The sequence below is a fragment of the Ochotona curzoniae genome, unplaced genomic scaffold (genome assembly GCF_017591425.1).
Source record: "Ochotona curzoniae isolate NIBS_2020 unplaced genomic scaffold, NIBS_Ocur_1.0 scaffold_4701, whole genome shotgun sequence".
Taxonomy (NCBI): Eukaryota; Metazoa; Chordata; class Mammalia; order Lagomorpha; family Ochotonidae; genus Ochotona; species Ochotona curzoniae.
The window spans coordinates 39960507-39981913 of NW_024467122.1; the positions used below are offsets into that span (position 1 = coordinate 39960507).

Here is a 21407-nt window from a genome sequence, read left to right on the forward strand (position 1 = left end):
TCTCTGTATATGACTTTGTATTAAAAATAAATTAAATCTTTTTTAAAAAAAGATTTATTTTATTTTTATTGGAAAGGCGGATCTTCCGTCCGATGATTCACTCCCCAAGTGAGTGCAATGGCTGATGCTATGCCGATCCGAAGCCAGGAGCCTCTTCTGGGTCTCCCACGCAGGTACAGGGTCCCAAAGCTTTGGGCCGTCCTCGACTGCTTTCCCAGGCCACAGGCAGGGAGCTGGATAGGAAGCGGGGCTGCCGGGATTAGAACCAGCGCCCACATGGAATCCAGGGTGTGCAAGGCGAGGACCTTAACCACTGTGCCATCACGCTGGGGCCCAAAAATAAATAAATCTTTAAAAAAAAAAAGTTACTGTGCCAAAATGTTGGCCCTCGAGCTAGTGTTTATCATGAATTGTTTCCTATGCTTCACAACTATCCCCTTCTCTTAACACTCTAAAATAAATACAACCATTCCCATTCCACAGATGGGAAAACTGAAGCATTTGGCCTAATTTACACAGGCGGCACACAGCAGAGTGGGTGTGGCTCCAGTCTTTGGGTATCAGCTTTGGCTTTGTCCTGGGCATGTCCAGTCACAGGTGTGGCTCCTCCCTGGGAACTCAGCAGGCCTTATCTAACTCTAGTCCTTATCTGGCCCCGCACCTTCCCCTTAGCCCAGGCACCAATGGGTGGGTGGTGGGCTCAAAAACCGGACAGGGCCACTTACTTCAAAGGAACCTGAGTGTGGAAGACAAACCCCTAACCCAACAATTACAGTGGAAGTGTTCAGCCAGGAGCCGCCCACCCCAGGTGGAAAAGAACCCTCTGGCAGATGTGGAATTTGGGCTGGAGGTGTTAAAGGCAGGCTTTTAAAGACAGGCTTCCGGGGCTAATTATAGGAAAGGCCAGGATTAGTCAGGCAGGCAGGAGGAGGCGGGGCAGCCGGGCAGGGGGAACAGGATATCGAAAACACAGCTGGGCAAGGATGACCAGGACCTTCCACAAGTTATCTTCCACCACAATGTCCGTTGGAAGAGTTTATCCTCTCCACCTGCCAAAACATCATAAATCTCTCCCCGCAGCCTCTCACACAGGACAGGCAACTGTGACCAAATCCCAACAGCTCCCCACGCAGGGAGGGAAGAGCCTGAATGACTTGCACTTCAGCTAGAGGCCACCAGGGGCCACACTAGAGCTGGGGTGGTGCAGGTGTGTAGTTTGCATTCTGCTCGTTCAAGTCTACCCCCCAACACCTCCCTACACCCAAACCCCACCAAACAGTCCCTCAGGTGCACACTGATTGCCTTTGTTTGATCAGTCGGTCTTGGAGAGCTCTGAGAAGGTTCCAGGGTGTTCCGCTGGGAAAGGCAGGACAATTTAGACGAAGGACTGAGGGTTGGGAAAGAATTAGGAGAAGAATTTCCCAACTCCAAAGGGACAGGTTCTCCCCCCGCCCTTTCCTCTTCCTCTCCCCCTCCCCAGCACTCCACCTGGGGAGCTCATCTGACCTCCTGGTAGATTTGGTCAACAACACTCCAATCCTGAAAAAGCAAGCAGCCATGTGGGAGAAAGTAAAGGCAGTTGGAAAGCAAGAGAGAGGTTCAGAGGGGCACAGAAGACGGGAAGCTGGCAGATCATGGGGAGATGCCAGAGGCCGCTGCTGCTGCTCCTGCTGCCAGCACTGCTTAGGACCGCCGCGAGCAGGTGCCTTCATGATGAGACCCAGAAGTCTGTGAACTTGCTCAGGCCCCCTTCCACACAAGCTCCTCCAAAGCCCCGCTCTTCCGCTCTCTCTCTCTCCGCTTCCTACAATCCTCAACCTCTGCGAATTCAAACCTGCTATATAGTGGTTCCTACATCAGATGGAACCTGGGATCCCAGGGGGGATGGGGCCAGAGGGAGAACGCGAGCCCTGGACGCAGTGAGAGAGGCCACTCGGCGCATCCAGGGTTTCCTTGCGGGTGAGTGGAAGAAGGGGACTCAGGGAGGGCGGAGAGCTGAGAGGTCAGGCGGGGAGGTAAACCCAGCAAGGGAACAGCAGCTTGAAGGTGGCAAGGTGGACTTGATCCCTCGTTTTGCTCAGTCATTCCAGTGCAGGGACCCCTGCTTCTGAGTCGAGACCCAGGACAGTACTGCCTCGCTGTCTGGGGAGACCCAGGTACCCCAAACTACCACAGGTGAGTTTGTGTCATGGGGAACGTGTACCTCTGAACCTACACACACAGTGGCTTGGGCCCAACCACAGAGCTTCATCCATCCTCGGCAGGTGCAGCCTCTTGAACCCAGGGTACAAAGGAGAGGCTTGCCTGGGGGCAAAGGTGAGAGTCATTTCTCCCCGGTTTAGACCTCTCCAAGACAATGCACAGTAGAGCTGCTGGGCTTTTAACTGTACATTACTCCACCTGACACTTGAAATCTGAGACTTGAGTGGCGGGGAGGGAAGCAGATTCTGTATTCTATCCAATGCTGAGATGACACCAAGGCAAACCCAAGACCCTTTCCCATACTCCTAGTACCCGCTTTCCCAGTCCCAGCCCATCTCCTAAGCTAGCTGCTCCGCTGTGCTCCCCACCAGATTCCTGACGCTCATCTCCGTGGATACGCCCTGTGGCCTGAACAGGGTCCCCCACGCATGGTCCAGCCAGATGGACCTGGGGTCCAAAACACCGATTTTCTCCTGTATGTGCAAGTCGCCCACACTTCCAAATGCCACCAAGAGGTAAGGCTCAAATCAGATTCCTTTTTCTGTCCTGCCCTCAATCTTAAAAGCTTATGAGGCGGAAAAAGGCATAAAGTATATAAAGGGTTGTTTGAGGATCACAAATCCTGCTGATAAAGTTGGGGTGGAAGCTACTCCCCGATACACATACCCAGACATTTCTTGGTACCACCCTGGAGAGTTCTGCCAAGTCCCCTGGTTCCTTTCTATCTGTGTAACCCCACTTTCCTTTTTTCCACCTCCCCCATCCCTGTCCCGGCCCACCCCCAGCCCTCTGTCATAGCCTATGCTGCTTACTGCCAGCTGGACCGAGAAGACAGGCCGCTTGCTGGCACCATTATCTACTGTGCCCATCACCTTGCCAGCCCCAGCCTCAGCGACAGGGACCTTGTCACGGTGACTGCTGCATGCTGAACAGGGGGAAGCAACATGGTGGGGGTGGGAGGGGCAGGTCACTCCATTCCCCGTGAAGCAGAAGCGCCTGAAGAACGGAATAGAAGGCATCCCAAACTGTGAGGAAGGATGACTGGGCAACCCCACCACAAATCCAGCCCCCTCACTCAGCTGTCACGTCTTCGTGTCCTCAGGTTACACTACATGAACTGCTTCACGCCTTGGGTTTCTCTGGACAGCTCTTCAAGAAGTGGCGAGATTGCCCCTGGGGACCCAGTGGTAAAGAGGGAGGCCTGAGGAAGAGGATGGTGCAGTGTCAAACCCCAAAGGAACTCATGCTTTCTACCTCCTGGTTCCCAATGCCTCCCAAACTCTCCCAAGTTCTCTCCTCACAGTGCCTCCTTTTTTTGTGTCCTCAGTGACAGAGAACTGCTCCACAAGGCAACAGGTGACAAGGCGGGATGAGTGGGGTCAGTTGCTTCTCACCACTCCAGCTGTGAGCCACAGCCTGGCCCAACACTTGGGAGTGTCAGGGATGTCTCCAGGTGTGCCCTTGGAAGAAGAGGTCAGAACGGGACTGCTGGGGAAGGGATGGAAGAGAGCCACCAGGCAGAGGCCAGCTACCCGTCACTTCTCCCAGCAGGGCCCTTGGTCCTCACACTGGGAGGCCAGACTACTCCAGGGCTCTATAATGGCTGCCACCTTCGATGGTGCCCAGCGCACTCGACTTGACCCAATCACACTGGCTGCCTTCAAAGACTCAGGCTGGTACCAGGTCAACCACAGCGCTGCAGAGGAGCTTCTGTGGGGTCAAGGTGAGAGACAGGGACACTAGAAGGGACACTCATGACCCAACCCATTGTTGGGGCAAGAGGAAGACAGGCTGGAAGGGATGAGCAGTGTGATCAGCGATGTCCAGCTTTGTTTGCAAAGGGCTCTCTCTCTTTCCTTCCCCCCTCACGCAGGATCCGGCCTGGAATTTGGCCTAGTGACCACATGTGGAACTGGCTCCTCAGACTTCTTCTGTACTGGCAGGTTTGTGTGTGGAGTGGTTGGGGACTGTCCAGCTGTTGGGGACCCCAGGGTCACGCTGCCTTTCCTGCCACACAGTGGGCTGGGCTGCCACTACCTGCACCTGGACAAGGGACGTTGCTCCTCAGACCCCATGCTGGAAGGATGCCGGATGTACAAGCCCTTAGCCAATGGTGTAAGTAGAGAGAAAACTTAGCGGGCCTGCAACTCCTAGGGCATTGTAACAAACAACACTACCTTCTACCCTGCCCTTCAGAGTGAGTGCTGGAAGACGGAAAATGGATTGCCAGCTGGGGCCGAGAATCCCCACGGGGAGATCTACGCTCCTCAGAGCCGCTGTTTCCTTGCCAACCTTACTTCAGAGCTGCTCCCTGAAGACCCAACCAGGCATCCTTCTTGGGTCCCTTACTCCATGGAAATGGCTCTCGTTGGCCGCTGCTACTTACATCAGTGCATGGAGAGGGGATTATACCAAGTGCAGGTGGAGGGGTCACCTTGGGTCCTCTGCCTTCCAGGAAAAGCTATACAGGTAAGAGCCACAAGGGGCGGAATCGCGGCCCGCCGGGCAGAAAAGTCGGGAAAGGCTTGAGTGGCAGTACCATTCAGCATGTTTCAATCTTCATTTATATTTTGACTAAGAACCTACCCAAATTCAGGACTCTGATCTCCACAGGAAGCTGTATACCCTGCCAAGTATTTCTTTACAGATACCTGGCTATCATGGTCTTCTCCTTTGTCCCCGGGGTCGGCTGTGTCAAACTCACAGAGGTCTCAATACCATTACTTCCCCACCTCTGAGACCTTCTACGCAAGACCAGCTACTCCAACTGTCTCTTGGATTAGCTGGGCATCCTGGCTTCTCCCTGGGGATGGAAGAGCGAAAAGAGTTGGCTGAGATGATACTGCAGGCTGTGGTGAGCAGAGGTGGCATCAGCAGGTAATGGGGACAGCTCTGAGTATTTATTTATGCAATGGGCCATGGAGAAGGTTAAAGTCCTTGACTTCCCAACTCTCCTCTGAAGACTGTCCACCGCACTTTCTTGAGTCCACAGTTACCCCGTGAATACACCCTTCCAGGAGCTTCACCTCCACTGACAGATCCAACTGTCCATTCAGGTGCCACTTCCACAGCCCATCAGTTACCACTGGTTTGGTGTTTACCGTGTACATGTGGAAGGCTCCTGGCTGTCAAGGGCCTTCGGCTGCTGAGCTGCACAGAGCACTGACCCTGTCTCTCCAGCAGAAGCCTCTAGAAGTCTATCATGGAGGAGCTAGATTTATCACACAGCAAAGCAAGTAAGAGAATATTCCAGGTATTTTCTTCTAAATCTCTATACAGATGTTTATACCACACTTTAGCAAGCATACTTGTGTCTACTGTCCCTGTAAGGGCTGCCTATTTTCAAAAAGTTCCCAAACTGTCATGATGTTCCCAAGTCCATCACTAGTGACTCACCCAGCACAGCGCGGTAGCAGCTGCCCCATCTCGAGAACACAGGGCTCTTATTTAGAAAATACTACCCAGGTACCATGTCCAGCTTCCCAACCCTCAGTCTTCTGATACTTTCCTTAAAGCCACTTACCTCCCTGCTGGTCAGGTTTCCTTCCCACAACTCAACTTGCTTGGAAGACTTGGTCTTATTCCTACCTTTGGGTTCTCTATTTGTTCTTATAGACTTCCTGTTGAGCATAATGTTTAAATAAAGTACGTCTTTGTGTGTCCCAAGCATAAAAGGTACAGCTTGTCTCCCTCTGAACCAAGATATTATTCCAGGCCAAACATTACCTTCTATGTTCATAGGTTACCAGCCACCTTGGATCATTACTTCTCCACTGGACTCTGCCTGATGCTGCTCATTCTAGGGGGGATGCTAGGAGCCATGGCTTACCAGAAACGAGCTTCTCTCCGGGTGGGACCATCCACCTCTGATCACCCACAAGAGATCCACAGTACAAGGGGCCCAGCCAGAGTGTAAGGGAAGCGTTTCCTGAAGCATGACAAAGAGTGGGTAGAGGGTCCTTTCTTGGAAGACAACTACCTTTCATTGGAAAATCCATCTACTGCGTGCTCTTACATTTACTGTCACTGCAATGCTTCCCCCAGATATCTTTGCATCTTCCAACAGCAACAATAACAAAAAAAGGTGGAGCCTTAGGACTATGAAGGTTCATTTTTTATTTTGATACAAAAAAATAAACTGTTCACCTTACAAAGGGTGTCAATCTTCACATTATTGTACAACAAACTTACAGAATAGGAATGCTGCTACCATCTCCAAGAATATAAAATGTGCTTTTAGAAAAAGGTCATTATTATTATTTGGGTTCAAATACACACAGTGTATAAGAAGTAATTGTATCCCTCTCTTGACTTTTCCATGACTGTATTACTCATGGGCCAGCAGGAGGCCTTGAGTTATAACATACAGATTTTCTTCTGCTTATAATTGCCAATTAACTATCAAATTCTTTTTTTTTTTAAAGATTTATTTATTTTTATTACAAAGTCAGATATACAGAGAGGAGGAGAGACAGAGAGGAAGATCTTCCGTCCAATGATTCACTCCCCAAGTGACCGCAACAGCTGGTGCTATGCCGATTGGAAGCCAGGAACCAGGAACCTCTTCCAGGTCTCCCACGCGGGTGCAGGATCCCAAAGCTTTGACCTGTCCTTGACTGCTTTCCCAGGCCACAGGCAGGGAGCTGGAAGGGAAGTGGAGCTGCCAGGATTAGAACCGGCGCCCATATGGGATCCCAGCATGTTCAAGGTGAGGACTTTAGCCACTAGGCCATGGCGCTGGGCCCAACTATCAAATTCTTGAGGGTTTGACATCTCTTAGAAAGAAGCAAACCATGAGACAGAGATGATCTGGATTTCCTTGGATACATTCACACCAGTCTGACAGACGTGTTCATGTGGACAGCAAGGTCTAGTCAGCTCCTGGGTCACATCCCCAGCCTCAGAAGGGACACCTCCGACTCCTCGCCGTGTAGTCACAGCCTTGCCCCATCCGCTGCGGTTACTTTCTTTGATCTGAATGCTCAGTGGTTAGTCCTTCCCAGCAGTAGCAGCCACTGCTTGGTAAAACTTTGCCACGAAGTCTGGCTCAGTGAGTTCCAGCTGCCTGACAAACTCATTGCGTTCCTGCTCAGCCCAGCCTCGAAACCACTGATCCCAAAGACGCATCTGGCACTCGAAGATGCAAGGCGGTCGGTTGGCCCCAGACACGCTGAGCTGCTCCAGACCCTCGAGCAACGGCTGCAGCTTCCCCGGTACTGCCTTAGCCACCAGGTCCTGTAGGAAACGTTCCCGCTGCGGACTCGACCAACTGGCAAACCAGTGGAGGACACACTTCATCTCCTGGGAGGTGATGTAAGACATTGGGGGAGGGGAAGAGTCAGCAGCACCCTGTGGGACCGAGGGCAGGGGCGAAGGCATGGAAAGTGGCAGCGACCAAGAGGAGGAGTCCAGCGGCATCCTGAAACATAAACGTGCTGTTACACTTGCACAGGATGGAGCAGCCAGCCAGGATGCAACTTCCCAGCACCGAGGAATCAGTGCACTCAATCAGCAGCTACAGGCACAATTACTTCTCATCAACTGAGTTTACAAGAAAACTGGGTCCTTTATTTAGGATATTGTCCAACTACCTTAGAGGAGTCACCCGAGAGTAACTGCATTTCATAGTCACCAGCCTTCCTCTCTTCTTCAAACTCATTCCTTTCCTTAATCACTCCCTCTTTCTTTACAGAATCTAGAAGCAACTAGCATCTCTTGCTCAATCTCTCCCTCCTCCTTCTATGTTCCAATTTGGGTAATGAAGAAAAAAACACTGTTGTTTCAATACAACTCTAAAATAAAAACATACACACTTGTAAATTTAGTACACGAAGCTAGTTAGGGATTACATACTGACCATCCAAGAGCCATAAACAGTCACACAGACACACACACGCATACAAAATCATCATCTATAATCAAACAGCCTCTGCGCGAAGCATACAGAACCCACGAAATATGTCCCAAACTTCCTAATATCCACTACCTCACATTTTCCGTAAAGCACCAGGGAAAATTAAAAGAGCAGAGGGAGGGTCAAGTCCCACCTAACACTGAAGACAGCAAGGAGAAATAAAAAGCCAGCAGTTTACACAAGACTCTGAAAATACAGTTCAGTTGGTACGCTGGCCCAGAGATCTAATAGGCGACAGCACTTGAAAGCGTCCACAGAAAGGTAAGTTTAGGGCCTGGCGTGGTAGCCTAGTGGTTAAAGTCCTCGCCTTGCATGAGCTGAGATCCCATTTGGATGCCAGTTTGTGTCCTAGCAGCCCTACTTCCCATCCAGCTCCCTGCCTGTGGGAGACCCGGAAGAGCTCCTGGCTCCTGGCTTCGGTTCAGCTCAGCTCTGGCCGTTGTGGTCACTTGGGGAGTGAACCAGCAGATGGAAGACCCTTCTCTATGTCTCTCCTTCTCTCAGCAAAATCTGCCTTTCAAATAAACATAAAATAAATCTTTAAAAGTTTTTTTGAAAAAAGTTAAGATTAACTTTGGTGCAAAAAATTCTGATCTATGCACACGAGTACTGCTGCATGGCAATTCACATCCTATAACCAACTTTTATGTTTAATATAACATTTACTACCTCCTCAAAATAGCAACGTAACCTTAAACGGGGATATGGCAGGAATTCAGGGCACGGGGGGGGGAGGGGGGAGATGGTTTCCGTAAGCAAACGAGAAGCTTTTCCTACTAAGGTAGCCCGCAAACATGGAGTGCAACCCGACCCGAAGAGAGCCTGCTGCTTTGCTTACCTCCCGTTTCCTCTCAAAGCGTCCCCGGAGATCGTCCCGAGAGTCCTTTAGAATCCGGCTGCCGCAGCCGCTTCCACGTTTCCTGAAAATCCTAAACAGGGCCAGCCCGGCTGCCCACGCACTTCCGGTACGGGACCAACCCCGAAGCCCCAAGCGCCCCAGCGCGCCAGCGACAGGTCCGGAAACAGCCGAGCACGTCCGATTATGGTTATATTAGCCTCGAGCGCTTCCGAACACCTTCGAGTCAAAGCTTCGTCAAAACGAAGATAACCGAGCCTGAAAGCAGGCCGCGGGAGGGGGAGCAGCAGGACGGATAGGAAGAACCGATTGGCGCCGACGAGAAAACGGAAACACCCGAATAGTTACGGAAGAACCCGGGGAGTGCTGAGTGGTAATCGAGGCGTAGACTAAGGCAGTGGGCGGGACCAGCTCGATCGGTTCGAAGGGCGTTGGCGGAAATTACCGAAGATGCCCGAAGCCGTCGGGACGGACCCGAGTACCTCACGCAAGATGGCGGAGCTGGAGGAGGTGACTCTGGACGGGAAGCCTCTTCAGGCGTTGCGGGTGACCGACCTGAAGGCCGCACTGGAGCAGCGAGGCCTAGCCAAGAGCGGGCAGAAGAGTGCCCTGGTTAAACGGCTCAAAGGGGTGAGGAGTCGGCATTACCGGGGTGTCGGAGGGGAGCGGACCCGGTAGAGACGAGTCTGTGCCGCGGCGCAGGCGCAGTGTCCGGGCTCGGCGCGAGCTCCGAGGCCGCCAGCGCGAGCTTTCCTCCCCGCGCGCACGGTGGTTGGTGCGGCTCGCGCTGGAGCGGAGATCGCGCCCGTTCCCGCCTTAACGGCAGCGGCGCGAGCCCAAAATGGGAGGGCGCGCGCTACTCTCCCGGAGTGTCTTAAGCTCCTTCCTCCTTCCCCCACCCCCTCCTTGTTTGTGTCTGTGGCCTCGGCGCATGCGCTGCAGAAGGAGTTAAATCCCACTACTACCACCGGCGTTGCTGGCCTGCCGGGGGCGAGTTGGGCTGGGTCGGAGTTAGGGGTATAGCTGGGTGGAGGGGGTGGATGTGCTGGCGGTGTCTGCCAGCTGAGGGTTGGGGTGGGATAAAATGTCTGCCTGGTGAGAGAGGGAGTGAGCTGAAGGGAAACCTGGATTTGAAGCCAGGGGTGGCTGTAGGAAATCCAGGAGCAGTTTGGGTGGGTGAGAGTTTGGTGAATACCGTTGAGAGTGGTGAGAGCAGTTGGTTTACGTTGAGGGATTTGGATGGGCTTGAGCAGGTTAGGGTGGGTTTGTCGTGAGCTACTGAACCGTGTGTATAGGCTTGGTGTGGACGGAGTGAGAGGAGGATGTGTCCGGTTTTGATTAGAGTTCATTAGCATACGTGGCAGGTAGTGCGGATTTTGCGGCTAGGGGTTGAGAGAGTCGCAGACCGTTGCTGGTACAGAAGCTGGCGGTTTTGAGTGGGGGGTGTGGATGAGGGCAAGCCACAGAGTACCGGGTCTGCAATAGTCCTTTTCTTCCGTGACTTCTTTGAAAATCTCGGAAACATGCTAAGTCTCAGCATCCCTCTGCTAGAAATTACACAAACTCATTCAAGTAGCTCGAATCCTGGGTCACAGTTAGACCCCGTAACTCAGTGAAACCAAACTGCGCACCTGGCCTCGGCTTCATGTATTTAAAGCTGTTTTGTGTGTTTGATGTTCCCTGCCCCATTGGATTTATAAGAGGTGGGAGTCCCGAGTTCAGAGGTTAATAAAGGCTGTAGTCCTACTGCTGTCACTGTCATCAGTCTGATGACCTGGCCGGGTCATTGAGTGTCTAGGTGCCTGCACATCCCTCCACTCAGGAGCAGTCACCATGACTACCCTTGAAGGCCTTCTGAAGATGAATGAGAATGGTACTAGAAAGGTCTTTCAGGTTCCTGGAAAAGGTGTATGGTTTAAGTGTACCTTTAAGGCATTGCATCAAATCAAAAAGTGGGGGGGAAGGGGTAGTGGGTCTTTCTGGTATTTTTCTCCTAGTTTCTGACTTTTGCCCTTCTCTATACCAGGCTCTAATGCTAGAAAATTTACAGAAACACTCAACACCCCATGCTGCATTCCAACCAAACTCCCAGGTAAGAGAGGAGGCCTGGTAGATGGAGTGGGCTGTTTGGATGTGCGTACACCTGGAAGGATGGGCACGGTGTTGTACGTTTGATGCTTAGTCCCTCACCAAGATTTTTGCAAGGTCCCTAGGTTTGAAATATTCTCATAGCAGGGCACTCAATTCTAATCAAGCCCTATTTTGTACAAGGGTATGGACTAAAGAACAAAATCAAAGGAGTGTAACTGTTAAAATGAAAATGGTGTGTGCAGAAAGGTGAGGCTCTGGTAAAGTGTGGCAGGGGATCAGAAGTCATTCAGTTACCATTGGTTTAGTAGTTAATGTTTTTGAATGTAGATACAAAGTAGCCCACCAGTAGGCTGTGTAGGAAAATACTTGGCTCATCCAGAATTCTTGGTTGACAGATTATTTTTTTCCAAGAATGCAAGTCTTTGTAGATCACCCACTGTTACGAATGGTATATGACTCCTAAACATCACTAATAGCTCTGTTACAAGAATCTTAGCCTCTGGAGGCTGCAGTTTCCTCCGATTCCTTATCTGTAACATGAAAAAATGTTGAGTTAGGTTTGTAGTTGTTGGGCTTTTGTGCAGCTGCTGTTGGGGGAGGGGCACACTAGGGAAGATGGATGCTTAATTCCAAGTAAACAAGATTCCTACTCCCTCTTACATTAGATTAGATCTACTATCTACCAAGTTCTGCTTGAGAGTTGCTTTGAAGAAACCATTCTACAGTTACAAACAATTCTTAGAATGCACAATCTCTTAAGGTCCCTTTCGATTTAAAAATCACCTCAGTATAATATGTACCATGCTCTTAGAGGAAAAATCTAGGTCTTTATTAAAGCAGTGGTGTGCAGCACCATTGCCAGATGAAGTCCCGGGGTACTGTGGAAAACGAGAGCCTTTTTATTCCCCTGTTGTCACCTTATTAGGCTGTAAGGATCATCCAGCCAACTTCCAGAGGTTTTAGCTAAGTACTTCACGGAGGATAAGAGCTGCCTAAGTTAGTCAGTTTACCGTTTGCAGCAAACTTGTGTGTTCTCTGATAGATGCAGCCCCAGGCTTCATTCCTGTCAGTTGAGCACCCAGAGACTCGTTTCTGCTGTAGGTGAAAACAAGCACTTAATATGCTTAGGAATGGGAAGTGCTTACTCAGATTTTGTTTTCCCTTTTTTTTTTTTTTTTTTTTTTTTTTTTTTTTTGCCCTCCAGTAGAACATACTAAGATGATTGCAAGGGAAAAAGAAAGCTGGAAGGCAGAAATGGGATCCATGTTATAGGGAGAAAGGCTGAGCTTCTAGAGTTTAGGTATTGTACCAAGGATTATGCTTCATCCAAAGAAAATGAAGTCCTAGCTCTGTCGCAAAGCAGAGTGGGTATCTCACTGATGCTTAGTGTCTTGATTTTACTTTTAGATTTGATTTTTAAATACCATACTTGAATCTTGTGGAAGTTTGACAGAATGTTGCCTGGATTGGTAGAGAATGACATTTAGAGGAATTGCTAAATTTTTGTCCCTTTCCATTGTGTCATAACTGAAAAGAAACTTCAGATTTAGATAACGTTACAGATTATTTAAATGTAGGAATTAAAAGACACAGTTACAGAAATTTTTCTTTTAAGTTGTTTGCACATCGGCATCTTTGGTTGGAAGTGATGTTTAAGTTCAGATGCAGTTCTGCACTTTTGTGACTTACAGGACTGTTTCGGTCCTTACTGTAAAAGCAGTTGGGTGTTGTTCTTGGGTCCAGCTAGAAGGTGTAGGCCTTTGTTCTGTGGAATGTTCACACTTTCCTGTAGCTGGTTTCTTTCCCTAGACCCTTTTCCATTTCTTCTACATAGATTGGTGAAGAAATGAGCCAGAACAGTTTCATAAAGCAGTATCTGGAAAAGCAGCAGGAGCTGCTGAGGCAGCGTCTGGAACGCGAAGCTCGGGAAGCCGCCGAGCTCGAAGGTAAGTCCCAGGGTGGCCGCTTCAGAGGCCAGGTGCTTCATCTGTGTGTCCCTGTCCTTGTCAAGGAGCCTCATTAGGCAGTTTCAGGAATGTCTGATGGCCACTTATTTGCTGTTAGTTTCTGGAGCCAGCTGAGTTCCTGTTTGCTTTTGTCAGGAAAAAGGACACTTCATTTGACCATCTTGTTAGAGGATTCCTGCCAACAGGAAACATTTTGAGTAAATGAAGCTGCCAGTTAGATGAGGTGGAGCTTAATCCTGGGGAGTTTTTTCTTTGTGTGCAACTCTCCCCTTAGTGAGTGTGTGTGTGATCTCCTGATGTGCCTCGCCCCTCTGCGTGTCCCCATGCGCTGAGCCCTGCACTCCCGCCCTGCTTTGCAGAAGCTTCAGCTGAGTCGGAGGACGAGATGCTCCATCCTGAGGGAGTGGCTTCGCTGCTACCTCCTGATTTTCAGAGCAGCCTGGAGAGACCAGAGCTGGAACTCAGCAGACATTCGCCCAGCCCTACGTCCAGTACGTATCTCCCTCCCCACTGCGCTGTTGGGTCAGTCCTGCGTAGTTGGTGGGGGGAGGTAGTTAAGCCTCCTTTCACGCCAAGCCACCATGAAAATTCCAGGGAAATTCTCTGGCGTCAGTATATGCCATTTGTGTTTCATGGAAATTCTGTCCTTTTTGAAATCCGCTTTCACCTGCGTGTTGTATTAACTTCTCAGTGTCTGGTGAAGCAGGATAGTTCTTTCTCATCCTGACGTCTTCAGCCTTCACACTTACTTAAGTCACCGCTCTCTTTTGTCTCCTCACTAGTTGCATGTATCGTGTGTTGCACATGCCACTGTTTTTCCGAATTGAGCAAAACAGGGACTGTAATTTTGTAATTCATTCAACAAATTTCTATGTTGTTTACCAAGCATGCACTAGACTCTAGGACTACATCAGAAAAAGATGAGTCTGTCCAGAGAAACTTTCAGTCCAGTGAGGCAATAGATAATGCTTAATTACACCATTATTTATGGTTGTGCTAAATGCTAAGGCATTGTGGGGTGAGGTACTGATGGGCGAGCATGTTACAGGGACTCAAACCATTAGTTCATGCAAAGTGAATAAGAAATAAGTGTCTTATTTTGCAGTGTAGAAATCCGTAAAGATAGCTAAGATATACTGACAGTATACTTTCAGGACTGTATCTTAAAATGTATATGACACATGTGAACAGGTAGATGAAGGAAGCTAGTATGTAAGTTAATACGTATTTTGGGTCATCATTGTTAATGCAGACGGTCCTCTCCATGTTCAGTGTTTTTAGAATGTAAATTAATAGTATCCAACTGTTGAATTATTAGTAAGTTCCTTTGGGACCACTCTTCTCACATATGAGCAATAGACCCTCACCCTCAACACTGTGTTTTTTCGCTACTTGTAAAAAGATGGAAGGAAAAGAAAAGCACTTTTGTTTTGAATGGCAGCGAGATCTCCCATCTTCTGTGATGTCTGCGATGCCTGTGACAGCCAGGACAAGGCCAGGGGCCAGGCACTCAATCCAGGTCTCCTGCATGGGTGGCAGGGACCCAGGTACCCATACCTGCTGCTTCCCCAGGGACTGCATTAGCAGGAAGGCTGAATTGGAGGCAGAAAAACAGGGATTTAAACCGGGCACTCTGATGTGGAGTGGAATGTGGAAGTCCTAAGCAGTGGCATAACTGCTAAGCCAAATGCCCACCGTAGCAAAACACATCTGAAAAATGTCAGTATTTCTTCTCAAATAAAAGGCAGTCAAAAATAATTGTTTAAAGTGTAATTTATTTACTTGAAGGTCAGAGTTACCCAGAGAGATCTTTCATTCACTGATTTATTCCCAAGTGGCTGCAATGGCCAGGACTAAGCCAGGCACCAGGGCACTTGAGGCAGCCTCTGCTGCTTCCCAGGATGCATTCACAGGAAGCTGAGTCAGAAGCAGAGCAGCCAGAACTTGCTCAAACTGTTACCCTGGTATGGAATACAAAGGAATCCCAAGTAATGATTTAACTCACAGTACCATAACACCCAGCATGAATCTGATATTTTTAAAGGAGAGGTAGTAGACTAATCTAGCTAGAGTAAGGTGTGTCATGTTCAGATACTCATAGAAACAATTTTAAAAAGGTATATGGAAAGGTGGTAGATTTGAGGAGTGAACCAGCAGATAGAATTCTGTTTCTCTCATTCTGTTTATGCATTACCTTTCAAATAAATTAAACTAATACACTTCAAAAACAAAGGAAAAGGATCTGATGTGGTGGTGTAGTAGACTGATCCTTCACTTGCACATTGGGATGCCCTAAGGACACCAATTTGCATTACAAGCTGCTCTACTTCCCATCCAGATCCCTGCTAATGCTCCTGGAAAGGCAGTGGAAGATGGCTCATGTCCTTGGGACCCTGCGACCACAATGGTGACCAAGAGGGGTTTCTGGTTCCCAGCTTCACATCTGCTCAGCACTGGCTGTTGGGCCATTTGAGGAGTGAACCAGTGGATGGAAGATTTATTTTTTAAAATTTGTTTTTATTGGAAAGACGGATATAAAGACAGGAGGAGAGACTGAGAGGAAGATCTTCCGTCCGATGATTCACTCCCCAAGTGGACACAACAGTTGACACTGCACCAATCCAAAGACAGTAGCTTCTTCCGAGTGTCCCACGTGGGTGCAGGATCCCAAGGCTTTGAGCTGTCCTTGACTGCTTTCCCAGGCCACAAGAAGGGAGCTGGCAGGGAAGTGGGGCTGCCAGGATTAGAGCCGGTGTCCATATGGGATCCTGGCATGTTTAAAGCGAGGACTTTTGCCACTAGGCCACTGCGCCGAGCTCTGGAAGATGTTTTTGTTTCTCCTCCCTTCCCTCTCTGTAACTCTGGCTTTCACATATAAAAAAAAAGTTTAATAAATAAATAATAAATGAAAAGTTAGATGGGGCAATGCTAGAGAGCCAGTAAGTATGAGATTTTTTCTTTAAACTAAATAAAGTGACAGGGATCTATTTAAAATTCTTAATAGAGGCCATGATCGGTGAGGAATATTTTTGGAAAGAGGCTGCCTTGGCTCTAAATGTAATTTGAAAATGAGGAATGGGGCCTGGCGGCATGGCCTAGTGGCTAAGGTCCTCGCCTTGAATGAGCCAGGATCTCATATGGTTGCCGGTTCTTACCCTGGCAGCTCCACTTCGTCTCTCTCTCTCCTCCTCTCTGTATATCTCACTTTACAATAAAAATAAAAAAGAAAAGAAAAGAAAATGAGGAATGGATCCTGAAATAGAAAAACTAAGGCTTTGTTTGTTTGTTTGTTTAAGATTCATTTATTTTTATTGGAAAGGCAGGTATACAGAGAGGAGGAGAGGCAGAGAGGAAGATCCTCTGTCCTATGATTCACTCCCTAAGTGATTACAATGGCTGGTGCTGCGCCGATCCAAAGCCAGGAGCTTCTTCCAGGTCTCCCACGTGGGTGCAGGGTCCCAAGGCTTTGGGCTGTCCTTGACTGCTTTCCCAGGCCACAAGCAGGAAGCTGTATAGGAAGTGGAGCTTCTAGGATTAGAACTGGTGCCCATTTGGGATCCTGGTGCATGCAAGGCAAGGACTTTAGCTGCTAGGCTACCACGACAGGCCCAAAAAAACGATTTGTAAAACCAAAATTTAGAATGAGGGTAGCTAGTTTTCTTCAGTATTATTTGTCATCATCAAGATTCTATGCAAGATTGAAATTACTGGTGGAAAAATACTTAAACAAAAATCAAACTAAATTAGAAAACATGGGTGTAGGATATTATAGAGGACAGCTAACAAGGTTTACCTTAAGTGCTCTTCTTAAACATTCCTTCTTCTGACCTCATCTGGGATGTGATCTGGTGATCAGTGTGATAGAGAGTTTGTTCAGGTTCCCAGATGCAGTGTGGTTGGGATTCTATCAGTAATGAGATCATGGGTAACACGTGGCATCTGACAGAAAGGCAGAGTCCTTCAGCTGCTAGTCACCCGAGCTGGTTAACCATCACAGTAGCAGTTTGGGGGTTGGTTAGCCTGAGAGCCTTTGTATTCTCACTTTAAAAGAGTCTCATTAAAATATTTCTTAGAACATTTTGTTAATTGCTGGTAACACCTGAGAAAAACTTTAAAATATTATGTTTATGAATTCCTCGGTCCTGCCTGAAAACTGAGGGAACCAGGTATTTTTGTATCTTTTGTGTGTGTGTGTGTGTGTGTGTATTGAAAGGTAGATTTAAGAGAAGGAAAAGACAGATCTCCCCAAGTGGCCACAGTGGCCAGAACTGGGCAAGACCAAAGCCAGGAGCTGCCTCCAGGTCTCCCTTATGGGTGCAGGGCGCAAGCACTTGGGCCATCTTTTACTGTTCTCTTAGGCATATTATCAGGGAGCTGGATCAGAAGTGGAGCAACCAGGACTCAGACCAGTGCCAGTATGGGATGCTGGCACCTCAGACAGAGGCTTAACCTCCTGTGCCATAGCACTCATTTTTATTTCATTTTGTTTTTATTTATTTAAAGATTTATTTTATTGGAAAGGCAGATTTACAGAGAGAAGGAGAGACAGATCTGCATCCTTTGGTTTACTCTCCAGTGGCCACAATAACCAGAGCTGATCTAAAGCCAGGAACCTGGAGCTTCTTCTGAGTCTCCCACGCGGATGCAGGGTCTCAAGGCTTTGAACCATCCTCAACTGCTTTCCCAAGCCACAAGCAGGGAGCTGGATGGGAAGTGGAGCAGCTAGAATAAGAACTGGCATCTGTATGGGATCCCGGCACTTTTTTTTTTTTTTTTTTTTGCACTAAGATTTATTTGTTATTTGAAAAGCAGAGTGACAGGAGCCAGAGCTATAGCTCAACTGGCTGATCTCCACCTCCAAGCACCAGCATCCCATGTGGGTTCCCAATTCTTGTCCCATCTGTTCCACTTTCGATCCAGCTCCCTGCTTAAGGCCTGGGAGAACAGTGAAATATGGAATTCATAAACATAATATTTTAAAGTATTTTAAATATCCTTAGAACTCTGCACCCATGTAGTAGAATCCAGGGAGACTCCTGGCTCCTGGCTTTAGATCAGCTCCGGCCATTATAGCCATTTGGGGAATGAATCATCAGCAGGTGGAACATCTTTTTCTTTCCTTCTCTCTGTAAATCTAACTTTCCAATTAAAAAAAAATAAATAAATCTTTAAAAAGAAAAAAAAAAAAGCTGTTTTGAATCCCTGTCCGGGTTGCTTAAAATGATCTGGGAACTTCAGTGCCTGAATACCACTCATCTAATTACTTATTTTTGACTTTGTAATTGTACAAGTTAAATATATGGGCCCGGTGCAAAATGCAATAGCATGGTGGTTAAAGTCCTCACCTTGCACACACCAGGATTCCATATGGTCTCCAGTTCTAATCCCGGCGGCCCTGCTTCCCATCCAGCTCCCTGCTTGTGGCCTGGCAAAGCAGTCAAGGATGGCACAAAGCCTTGGGACCCTGCACCCGCGGGGGTGACCAGGAAGAGCTCCAAGATCCTGGCTTCAGATTGGCACAGCACCAGCCATTGTGGGCACTTGGGGAGTGAACCACAGGACAGAAGATCTTCCTCTCTGTCTCTTTTCCTCTCTCTATATCTGCCTTTCCAATGAAAAAAATCTTTCAAAAAAATTAAATTTAGATGCAAAAGTTTGGTCAAAACTCACAAGTAGTAACAATAGGCAATCTAAAAAAGGACATAAAAATGATGAAATCTTAAACTAATTAAGACTTTATAGAAGTGTACCAACTTGTGTTTGTACATCTCTGCTAGACAATTTAAGGTCCTTGGAAGTTATTTTACTTTTACTGGAGTTTGATGTGAATAAGACAGGTTTTGAAAACATTCCAGACAAGCACAGCAGGAATTATCACTGTTCCTGAAGGCGTTGGATGTATGAATATAGAAAATCTTGTCTTGAGCACAGAGGGAAAGAAATTAAAGATCTGTCCTGACCAGCTCCTGCAGGGATTATTTGATTTTGGGAACTATGACTTTAGAGAACTGTGAATGAATGCTGCTATCATGAGCCTGACTTGATTTCCTTTCATTTACTAGGAAAAGGCTCCTCTGTTTCTGAAGAGAAAGGTGACTCTGATGACGAGAAGCCGAGGAAAGGGGAAAGGCGCTCCTCCCGCGTGAGACAGGTGACTCCAGAAGCAGCCAGGCTCGCCTCTAGGGGCCTGTTAGCCAACTCCTCCCTTTCTTCCTCACACTTCTAGAAATGGACTCTAGATCACTAAGTCATTTTATGTCTCATATTTTTCATGGTATTTGTTTTTGTTTGTTTGTTTTTTATTTAGTTACTTTGACCCCCACATTTATAAGTAGCTTTATTTATTTATTTTTAGGATTTATTTTTCTTACAAAATCAGATTTACAGCAAAGAGGAGAGACAAAGAAAAAGATCTTTCATCTGCTGATTCTCTCACTACACGGCTGCAACAGCCAGAGCTGAGCCAATCCAGAGCCAGGAGATAGGAGCTTCTTCCAGGTCTCCTACACAGGTGTAGGGTCCTAGGGTTTGGGCCATCCTCAACTGCTTTCCCAGGCCACAAGCAGGAAGCTGGATGGGAAACAAGGCTTCCAGGATTAGAACTGGCGCCCATATGGGATCCCGATATGTTCAAGGCGAGGACCTTAACCGTTAAACTATCGTGCCAGGCCCAATTTCTTTGTTTTTTTTTAAAAAAAATTTAATTTTGGTGATCTTTACATAGTTTGTTATGGTTCAAAGCGTCAAGGGCTACCATTGTTTCCACATTCCCTTTTTTCCTTCCTGTATCTTTGGAAAGGGGAGAAGAAAAGGGAAAAGCCACATCCATCCTCCCACCCATCCCAGGGTCTCCAATGTGAGGCATGCTCCGAGGGCACTGCTCCAGTGGTTTCGATAATTCAACTGTTCCTAATTGCTGCCGATCTTGCCATTTCATGCATGATGAAATGTCTTCAGAATCTACTGGCTGACATAGTCCACCTTAGCATCTCCACTTGCTCAAATTTTCATTGCCTACCCTTGGCTGGGCTAGTTGATCGATTCCTTCTGTCCTCTGTTGTGGTACCAGGTGTCCTCTGCAGGCTCCAATGTACTGCCATATTCTCCATGTGCACCTGGATATGCTGTCCACTGCTCCATCTGTGACACTGAGGAGGCTCAGCTTTGATACATGGACTCCATGGTCAGACCTTGGAATCTACAATTCTGTTCATGGTTGGGGTTCTGAGTCCAGCAGTTCAATTGGGGGGATCCACAAAGAAACTTCATCTGAAGTAATCCAGACCAAATTCTTGGCAGTACAGGGTCTGGCACAGACTGTAACCCCTGTCAGCCTATGCATGTGCTGGTGGTTGTGATTGCTGGGTCAGTTCTGCCTCGAGCCCTGTCTTCTACACAAACCAGTGGGTGTTGGAACCCATCTCAATCCTGCTCACCAGACACTTGGCCACATAAATCAGTGCAAGCGACTCCCAGTAACTCTCAAGACTAGGCTACCAAGGCAGGCTCTGATTTTTAGGATTTATTTATTTTTATTGCACAGTCAGAAAAATATATAGAGAGGAGGGGAGACAGAGAGAAACAGAGAGAAATATCTTCCGTCCAGTGATTCACTCCCCAAGTGAGCACATCGGCCAATGCTATGCTGATCCAAAGCCAGGATCCAGGAACCTCTTCCGGTTATCCCATGTGGGTGCAGGGTCCCAAAGCTTTGGGCCATCCTCGACTGCTTTCCCAGGCCACAAGCAGGGAGCTGGATCAGAAGTGGAGCTGCTGGGATTAGATCTGGTGCCCATATAGGATCCTGGTGCTTTCAAGGCGAGAACTTTAGCTGCTAGGCCATGGTGCCAGGCCCCTGGATTTTTATTTCTTTAAAAATATCCAAAAATGGGGCCTGGTGCGATGGCATGGTGGTTAAAGTCCTTGCCTTGCATGTGCCAGGATCCCAAATGGGCGCCAGTTCTAATCCCAGCGGCCCCACTTCCCATCCAGCTCCCTGTTTGTGGCCTGGCCAAGCAGTCCAGGATGGCCCAAGGCCTTGGGACCCTGCACCCACATGGGAGACCTGCAAGAGGCTCCTGGCTTCAGATCAGCACAGTACCAGCCTCTGTGGTCACTTGAGGAGTGGATCATTGGATGGAAGATCTTCCTCTCTGTCTCTCCTCTCTCTATATCTGCCTTTCCAATAAAAATAAATAAATCTTTTTTAAAAATTCAAAAATGTGCCTGGCTCAGTGGTTATATCCTAACCTTGCATGTGCATGGATCCTCTATCAATGGCAGTTCATATCCCTGCTGCTTCACTTCTCTTCAGCTCCCTACTTATGGCCTGGGAAAGCAGAGGAAGATAGTCCATAGCCTTGGGACCCTGCACACA

General features: G+C 48.1%; 3 protein-coding genes across 10 annotated transcripts in view; 2 read left to right on the top strand and 1 right to left on the bottom strand.

Annotated features, from left to right (window-relative positions):
* Positions 1-1634: 1634 nt before the first annotated feature.
* On the top strand, positions 1635-6118 carry LMLN2 (leishmanolysin like peptidase 2). Its single transcript, XM_040968392.1, has 14 exons — positions 1635-1959; positions 2082-2175; positions 2265-2316; positions 2574-2717; positions 2988-3113; positions 3305-3389; positions 3530-3675; positions 3754-3925; positions 4076-4145; positions 4221-4317; positions 4399-4671; positions 4850-5079; positions 5259-5438; positions 5944-6118. The coding sequence occupies exons 1-14, from the start codon at positions 1635-1637 to the stop codon at positions 6116-6118; spliced, it is 2169 nt and encodes a 722-aa protein (XP_040824326.1).
* Positions 6119-7183: 1065 nt separating this feature from the next.
* Positions 7184-9457, bottom strand: CUNH14orf119 (chromosome unknown C14orf119 homolog). Its single transcript, XM_040969924.1, has 2 exons — positions 8955-9457; positions 7184-7621 (listed from the first exon to the last, which is right to left on the bottom strand). The coding sequence occupies exon 2, from the start codon at positions 7618-7620 to the stop codon at positions 7192-7194; it is 429 nt and encodes a 142-aa protein (XP_040825858.1). The 5' UTR covers position 7621; positions 8955-9457; the 3' UTR covers positions 7184-7191.
* Positions 9177-21407, top strand: part of ACIN1 (apoptotic chromatin condensation inducer 1) — a 31692-nt gene continuing 19461 nt past the window's right edge. For 4 of the 8 annotated variants that reach the window (XM_040969914.1, XM_040969917.1, XM_040969915.1 and 1 more), the window contains exons 1-5: positions 9427-9602; positions 10999-11064; positions 12898-13009; positions 13390-13521; positions 19093-19181. In XM_040969914.1, the coding sequence (XP_040825848.1) occupies positions 9465-9602; positions 10999-11064; positions 12898-13009; positions 13390-13521; positions 19093-19181 (537 nt within the window). In that variant the 5' untranslated portion in view covers positions 9427-9464. Of the gene's footprint in view, positions 9603-10998; positions 11065-12897; positions 13010-13389; positions 13522-19092; positions 19182-21407 lie in introns of all 8 variants that reach the window. The other 4 variants (XM_040969920.1, XM_040969921.1, XM_040969916.1 and 1 more) reach the window with 3 other exon arrangements.

Coding starts and splice junctions, on each gene's coding strand:
- LMLN2 (XM_040968392.1), top strand. CDS start 1,635: ATGGGGAGATGCCAGAGGCCGCTGCTGCTGCTCCTGCTGCCAGCACTG. Junction 2,317..2,573: donor AGGCTTGCCTGGGGGCAAAG/GTGAGAGTCATT, acceptor GCTCCCCACCAG/ATTCCTGACGCTCATCTCCG. Junction 3,926..4,075: donor GGAGCTTCTGTGGGGTCAAG/GTGAGAGACAGG, acceptor CCCCTCACGCAG/GATCCGGCCTGGAATTTGGC.
- CUNH14orf119 (XM_040969924.1), bottom strand. CDS start 7,620: ATGCCGCTGGACTCCTCCTCTTGGTCGCTGCCACTTTCCATGCCTTCG.